The sequence below is a fragment of the Haliotis rufescens genome, unplaced genomic scaffold, assembly GCF_023055435.1.
Source record: "Haliotis rufescens isolate VD_foot unplaced genomic scaffold, xgHalRufe1.0.p SCAF_18, whole genome shotgun sequence".
NCBI classification, from domain to species: Eukaryota; Metazoa; Mollusca; class Gastropoda; order Lepetellida; family Haliotidae; genus Haliotis; species Haliotis rufescens.
The window spans coordinates 13,608,579-13,617,129 of record NW_025963868.1 but is presented as its reverse complement, the minus strand read 5'-3'; the positions used below and the strand labels follow the sequence as shown (position 1 = coordinate 13,617,129).

The 8,551-nt window shown below is 41.9% G+C and overlaps 1 protein-coding gene across 1 annotated transcript; it reads left to right on the top strand.

Annotated features, from left to right (window-relative positions):
- The first annotated feature begins 1,713 nt into the window (after nucleotides 1–1,713).
- Nucleotides 1,714–5,706, top strand: LOC124121863 (prefoldin subunit 2-like). Its single transcript, XM_046484939.2, has 3 exons — nucleotides 1,714–1,886; nucleotides 3,434–3,557; nucleotides 4,721–5,706. Exons 1-3 carry the CDS (start codon nucleotides 1,747–1,749, stop codon nucleotides 4,892–4,894), a joined length of 438 nt encoding a protein of 145 aa, XP_046340895.1. The 5' UTR covers nucleotides 1,714–1,746; the 3' UTR covers nucleotides 4,895–5,706.
- The last annotated feature ends 2,845 nt before the right edge of the window (nucleotides 5,707–8,551 follow it).

Here is an 8,551-nt window from a genome sequence, read left to right as displayed (position 1 = left end):
TAACGTGACGTTACGTCCCTGCATTGGCGCAAAGGGTCGAACATTATCTCGAACGATGTCGTCCCGGCAGCGTACGCCATTCACATTGCCATTAACAATGGTGAGTTGTGTTCTCCCATGAGTTGTGATGCCACCCCATACCATTACACTTCTACCCCCAAACTGATGACGTTGAGTGACCCAAACGTCGCTAAAACAGACGCATGTAGACCCCTGTACGACCATCAGAGCTGTCAAGATTAAACCTGGACTCATCTGTGAACAGTATACTATCCCAGTCTTATCTACCTAACCTCAGATGCTGTCTACGCCAAGACAGGCGTGCCTGGTGGTGACAAGCAAACCTGGGCGTATCGCTTGACGTCGGGTTCGGATGATGTGCTCCCTCAACCGGTTGCGTACGGCCTTGCCACTCAACCCAGGACATGTCCGAGCTGTAATGTGGCAGTTTGGTATCGCTTCCGTAGACGCACCAACCGAATATGGTTGTCTTGTTGACGTAACGTCACACGTGGACGACCGGCCCGTGGCCAGTCATGAGTGTTACCCTGCTGTTGACAACATCTCCAAACAGATGATATTGTGTTTCGATGAACATTAAAATGTCTGAGGGGGGCCCAGTCGTCTAAAGCGCTGCGATACGCTGTGCAGAGTTGCGTCCCTTGGACACGCCAGAAACCTATGATTGTGCGTTCGAATCCCGGTGCGCCCCAATTATGTTCCAGGTTTGTCATCACCATACCCGTGCTCGTGGGTTTCACCGAACTGGTAAACGTCTGAGACCTGCATCACTTCGGGCTTTCCTCCCACATTAAGCTGACACGCCATGATATAACTGGAATACTGTTAAAAGCTACGTTAAACCCAACTCACTCACTATTCTTTCCGCTAGTACCACCGAAAATGGCTAACCCGTACCTAAAATAATCAAATAGAAGCGATCGATGTTTAAAACCATATATATTTTCATTGTGTACGAATACGCTTTTTTTAGGGTCGATTTGGTACTGGTGGTAACGGGTTATCCAACATTTGTGTACGGACCGCCAAAATATACAAGGAACGGATCTATGTGGGTACGGATTGTCCACCAGCCCCCCTTTCACCGATGCAGCCATTGCAGCCTGTTGTCTTAATCTTTCGTTCTTATCATTGTGGTGACAGCTGCCTTGGCTGACTGATGAGAGTGAAATGTCTCAGAAATACCTGTATACCCGCAAAGCAGTTTAGCGTGTACATGACTCAGTTTTTATTTCCGTAGAGTATATTTATTCTGGGAAGGATTTTAGCAACGAAAACTTTTTAGACAGTCAACAGTGGGTGGGACTTTGCCATTTGAATTGACTTTCAAAAATAAACTTTTTCATTCGTTTGATTATTTTATTGCAGTTATATTATATCCCACCAACTTTGTTTTGAAGACATCATTTTAAAGAGAAACGTTTTATATATTTTTATGTCGATCTCTGAGACCATATAATCTATTATGTGGTCTCTATTGAAACTTAATCCGAAACCACATACTGTTGAGATATAGTTAACAATGCAAAGACGTACAACTACACACAAGTTGCCTAAAAATCATTAATAATGAAATTCCCAGACTTGTGTATTTGATGGGACCATTGAAGAGTGTTCGCATGTGTTGTGTGTCGTTTCATCGACAGAAAACGTTAGCAACGGAAGTCTTCCACTTGAAGGCGTTAGGAAAGTATTGTCGTCATATGGTAACGAGGCTGCTTGAAAATGGCGTCGACTTATGCACAGAAAGCAGCGAAAGGAAAATCGCAAGAACAAATTATTGCTGGTTTTCAAGAACTCCGACAGCAACAAAGGATACTAGCAACGAAGATATCCGAAATAGAGATGGATATGAAAGAACATGAGTATGGATTTAGTTTTCTTTAGTGACATTATACCCTAGTTACATGCACACGTGCCTCCGTCTGAAAACATCACAAGACGCACCTGCATGCTACCATCTAGCTGTGAACTAGGGCTGACACGAGCCCATGTTTACTATCCGGGTGCCCACCCCCTATTGCCCGACCCTACCCGGGTACCCACGGTAGGTCTTAAGTGACAGGTACAAAATGTCCGATTTTGAATAGTTTGAGCGTAGCCCTGCCAAAATGTATGGATAAAACTTCAGTCAACTTCAGTGTATGCATGACCATATCGTTTTATTCGTGTATCTCAATCATTCTGCCAGGGCTACGGTCAAACTATTCCCAATCAGACATTTTGTACCCACTCTTGAGACCTTCAGCGAGTACATGGGTAGGGTTGGGTAATAGCGGGGTGGGTACCCGGGTAGTAAATTTGGACTCGTCCCAGCCCTAGTTACTGGCATGGGCCCTGGGTAGTCCTGTGGGTACCCGGGTCCTACTAAGTACCCACCTGACCCAAGTTTCCTGTCCCAGCCCAACTGTAAACATACTTTCTTTTTGTCATTGAAAAGCATTTGTTTCCTTTTTTACTTTTGTGAGAAAGTTAAAAATGACCATGAACTTTGATGATAAAATGACAGAAACCACTGTCAAAATCGTAATTATTTCATGATCATTCTGATGACAAATGGCATATTTGAACTTGATAAGAAACATTCTCAATATGTTAAATAAAATTCCCTTAAGAAAAAACTGATGTTGTGGTGGACGATGTTGACAGTTTTGTCAAAATATGAATAAACATTTTAACCATATGTGACCTGTCAAAGTGGTATTTGCCATCTAATTGCAGCAGAAGGGTTTGTTGTTGGCACAGGTACTACAGGTTTGAACCCCACGTATGTTTGTGTCTACGGTAATGCAACCTACCAAACTCAGAATACAGAACAGTACCCAGTACGCTAAATGGAGGACAATTCCATAGATCTCAACCTGAAACCCAAAACAGTTCACGTTGTAGTTCCGGTTCCCCTGATTTGTTGTGCATCACGGAATATTCGAGTACTGTATGACTTCACTGTGTATGCTCTCAGACGGTGTCTGAAATAACTGACTGTCTGCCTGCCTTCATTCCTTGTTTAGCATCATGTTATTGACTTATGGTCTGATGTTCTGGACTGACAGGGTCGGTTGTGTTGCCTAGTGGTTAAAGCGTTCGCTTGTCACGTCGTAGACCCAGGTTCGATTCCCGACATGGGTACAATGTGTGAAGCCCATTTGTGGTGTCCCCCGCCATGATATTGCTGGAATATTGCTAAAAGTGTCATAAAACCATACTCCAGCGTTAGAAATTGGCACTAGTTCTATGGTCCTTGCCAAACTGCCCAATGGTAAAAGTATCATAAGGACTAGTAGGAATTTGCCCTTTTTAAGGGTTTTGCTATATGTTATCATTATAAGGACTAGTGGACGAAAACTGTTAGTTTCTGACCCTGTACTCACTCACTCTGGACTGAGGACTTACCTTCCCATGTTGTTTTCAGACTGGTGATCGAGACACTGAAAGAGGTAGATTCCGACAGGAAGTGTTTCCGTATGGTCGGCGGGGTTCTGGTTGAGAGAACGGTAAAGGATGTCCTACCCGCGCTCGTCAATAACAAGGACCAGGTCAGTATTGTCGATATTCAACCTTTGAAGTTTTATTAATATATTATTCTCAGAAATAACTGGAAGAATTCATCTGTGTGGATGAGTGATGTTTGGTTCCCACTGGACATGCTGGTAAATAGTAGTTTTGAATGTTATGGAAAATTTAGAGATATCGTTATGATTCTGAAAGTTATTGGACATGTTCATATTAGTAAAGAATAGACATTTCAGGGTTGGAAATTAGCATGATTACTTTTTTACTCTGCTTGTTGCTTGACAAGCCTTGGAATTTTAAACTTTTATCAACTCATGTAGATATATGTCATATCAAAAGATATTTGGGTGAAAAACTCTCTATCTTCATTGCTGTGTGAGAATATGTTTGCAATACTGTCAGTATATATCTGAGTTACCTACTCAGATAGTGAGTGATGTGCTGCAATTTGTGGTGCAGAGTTTTGTCGCCTGGGTATGCAGCGAACATTTGATCGTGGGTTTGAATCCTGTTTTGCTCTAGCACCATACACATGCTCATGGGTTTCTTTAAAGTGGTAAACATCGGAGGCCTGCATGAATTTGGGAACCAGTGCAGATCTGGGTTAGAATAGGTCTTGAACAACCCATGCTTGTCGTAAGAGGTGACTAATGGGATCGGGTGGTCAGGCATGCTGACTTGGTTGGTACATGTCATCGTATCTCAATTGCATTGATTGATGCTCATGATGTCAATTACTGGATTGCCTTATCCAGACTTGATTATTTAAAGACTGTCGTCATAGACATGATAGAGCTGGAATATTGCTGAGTGTGGTGTTAAACAACAAACAAACAAAAAAAACAGAATATATTTATACAGGGATAGACATGGCTTATAGTTCAGAAAATCCAGGGGAACCAGTTGTTTTGTACCAAAATCTAGCTAGTTTGCAAAAACCACCAGTCCGAAATGAGCTGCAGATTAGTCAGATTTGACGAATGGTGGCTACCTTTGTATACATGGTATACATATATTTTGATACATGAAATAGGCGTATCATAACAATAGTACCAGTAAACAACTGTCACTCGTGACAAAATCTATTCACTCACGACAAGAGTTTTTTTCCATGTGTTTTTTTCCATGTAAAACAAGTTGTTTGTGTCCAAAAAAAGATGACGAGTAAACACGTTTCTTTTTGCAGATGAACAATTTGGTGGGCACATTAACGAAGCAGTTGGAAACAAAGGGCACCGATATCAACAAATACAGAGAACATCACGGCCTGAAGATCCGGGGCGAGGAGACTAAAGACACGCCAGAAACACAAGACAAGGAGACAAAGTCTGGCGGAGTTCTTGTTGCCAAAAACTCATAACATGGACATGTGTTTGTGAATCAGTGTTGACATATTCCATCGTACACAGCAGCAGAGCCCTGGCTTGGAGCCATCTCACATTGTTCCAGAAATACATTTGGACTGTGTCTGTTTTTTTGTCATCTTCCTGGAAGTACTGTGTTCGAACTTCCTTGCATTTTAGTGCCAATGAAACGGTTAGGATCATAATTGCATGCTTAAATGTTTCAAAATCATTTCATAATTTAAGAAAACAATTTAAACTTTAGGATGTTTTGGATGATAGCAGCGATGTCCAGGAATTTGAGTTGATCCGATACCCTGCATGGGGAAAATAATCTAATCAAAGCACCACAAAAACATACAACATGTTAATATTTAATTACACTTTGTTAATCCATTGTCTGGTGTTCTTAACAGGAGGCTGGATTTATTGTAAGTTGATAAACTTAATCGTTAATAAATTCTTACTCACTAAATTATATAAGAGTATTCGAAGGGATTCTGGATGTCTACGTTGGAACAGTTTGAGATGCTCATCCCAGAGAATGAACTGCTGAAAGACTGGTCAAGTATGGAAGGCTGTCTCTTGTGCTTCGCTGCCAGACTGTATGCACGTCTCCTTGAGGGCTGGAACAATGGACAAAAACCTTTTTTTACCCTGTTGTTTGTGCTCTCTTCATGAAGGTGAAGTGCATCACCTTTGTTGAGTCCATGGTGTTTCCTCTTGACATGCTTATTTCCCAACCTTTTGGTTTCCTGCTATTCTGAGGCCAATGTGACAAGCTGTGTTTCACCAACAATATAAAGAACTAATAAATGAGAGGATTGACTGATTGATCCTTCTTTTGTTTACTTTAGCATGTTTAGTATTGTTGTCGGGGCGGTTGGGTAGCCTGGTGGTTAAAGTGATCGCCCGTCATGCCGACGGGTACAATGTTTGAAGCCCATTTCTGGTGTCCCCTGCCGTGATATTGCTGGAATATTGCTAAAAGCGGCGTAAAACCAAACTCACTCACTCACTACTAGTATTGTTGTCCATAATTCAAGAAATTAAATAGATCTGAGTATGTATATTACTCTGACTTCAGCCTGTAGTCTGTTGTAAAATGTCTTTCGGTCTAGTCAGCTTGGTTAATAAAAGTACATACATAAGTTGAAATGCTGAAAATAGTATCAAGTGACACTGAGAGGTACCAGTAGACTCAAAAGGTTTTTATGCAGACTGATGTGTTATTCACAAGAAGTGCACCTGTTTGGTCTCTGTCAACTATTTGGCATCAAACCCCCCTCCCAGCCAGTGATCGCCTTAATTTGTTTTAGTAATAATTGGGTGCCCGCCTGGGTCACCTGCCTGAATGTCTTGTTGGGTTTAAAATTATTTTGAATGCTGTTTTGAGCAGACATAGTTGACATGTTAAGTTATAAATTATAATATAACATTTCAAATTTTTTATCGTCTCTGCGACCCGTGAAGATTCCGGGGAAAAATAGGTCTTCAGCAACCCATACTTGCCGTAAAAGGCGACTATGCTTGTCGTAAAAGGCGACTTACGGGAGCGGGTGGTCAGGTTTGCTGACTTGGTTGATACATGTCATCATATCCAAATTGCGTAGATCGATGCACATGCAACCCAGACTCGGATTATTTACAGACCGCCGTCTTATAGCTGGAATATTGCTGAGTGAGGTTTTCAACAACAAACAAACAAACAAACAAATATCGTCTATGCATGCTGTTAGTGGAACTAAACATGCTATAGGCCATACAATGATGGTCAGCGTGAGGTACAGGAAAGGAAACGTTGGTAAGACGTGAAGTAGAGGCTCTATTACTTGTGTTTCCAGCCATTGCCCTGTTCGACAGGGAGCCAGCACTTCTTCAGCATACTGTAGCATGTTGTCACTGATCGATGTACATACAAGTGGATAAAGCTCTGGTATAATCACCCAATCAAAGCACATGAAATTTGTTGTTATCTGTTGGCTTGGAGACATGGTGAGTCTTGTAGGGGTGATACTTTATACAAGATACACTAGTTACACTGGGTACTGTGATGAGTACTATGACATAAGGTGATGAGGACTATGACACACACGTCATGAGTACTCATGACCATGTGTGTCATAGTACCCATCACCAAGTGTGTCATAGTCCTCATCACTGTGTGTGTCATAGTACTCATGACCATGTGTGTCATAGTACCCATCACCATGTGTGTGTCATAGTCCTCATCACTGTGTGTGTCATAGTACTCATGACCATGTGTGTCATAGTCCTCATCACTGTGTGTGTGTCATAGTACTCATGACCATGTGTGTCATAGTACCCATCACCGTGTGTGTCATAGTACTCATCACTGTGTGTGTCATAGTACTCATCACTGTGTGTGTGTCATAGTACTCATAGCACTCTCCTATGGACCAATCAAATTCCACCTCTCGTTACACTTGCATTTGCTTCAAACAAAACGGCGGCGCCCAGTCAAGACGATTTGATCGATAATCAAGATCTATATTGTGATAAAACGAGTCTTAAATCGCGAAGTGCATCAAATCACGTGAGCACCTTGATTGAAAACATGTAAAGATTTAGACAAGCTAGCAGTGCACATGCTTTGCAAATCCTCCAATCGACCGAAAACTGCATGACAGTTTACGAACCGGCTTTCGATTTCGGTGCGCGATTTTGATTGGACTGGTTAGTCTAGCCAACATGTAACTCCATAATACCAGCCTAGTTCAGCAAGGATGGAAACTGGACTTTTATAGTCAGTTAAGTCACTTGCCTCGGGAAGATGTCTTCTTATACGACACGTGTGCAGCTATTCTAACCCATTATCATCAGTGATAGGTAGTGTTGAAGATTATTTTGAATACGTATGTGCCTCAATAGTATGTGTATCATTCCTACTGAATATATCAAACATGCAACCATTAATACCATGTGCATCTGTACTGATACCCACTTTTCTTGCCATTCACGTAAAGCTTATGTCCCGAGAGATATTCCTGACCTGTTAAGGGGGACGTACACTTGATATGAAGTTGGAACGAGGTATGTTGCCTATAACGAACGATCATTTTAATCAATTCTCAACTAATTATGACATGTGCATGAGTCCCTGTGGTGAGTACATATTGTTATACGGCAGTGTATTTTATTGTTTAACGGTGGTTGTAAATGTCTTACATTGTTTCTGAGGAGATTCGGTAGACGCTCATTGCATTGTGTTTGGACAATGATTAGTCGTCAGGATTGTCGTACTATTTAATGTAAGTACTCGTCAGGAAGTAACTATATTTAGATGCTAGTGTTGTGTGTAAACTTCCGGTATACCGCGGATGGTGATAGTGTGTTAAAGAAACATGTGGAATGTTGTGGAACCGCTACACTGATGGGGACACTGTAGAAATTTCCAATAGCTAGTTAGGCTATATAAGGGGGAAAGAGCGTGTTTACGCATCTCTCACACTTTTCATCACATCAAGACCACCTTTCGTGCGTGGATCATTCATCACCCCCGCCTTGGCCCGTCTCGGAAGCTTGACGGCTGTCGCCCCGCCAGACGTCCAATTTTGACAGGAAACCACCGTCAAGCACGTCTACAGTGGTACAAACAGCGTCTACGCTGGACGGCCATGCAAAGGGGACAAGTTCTATTCACTGACGAGTCT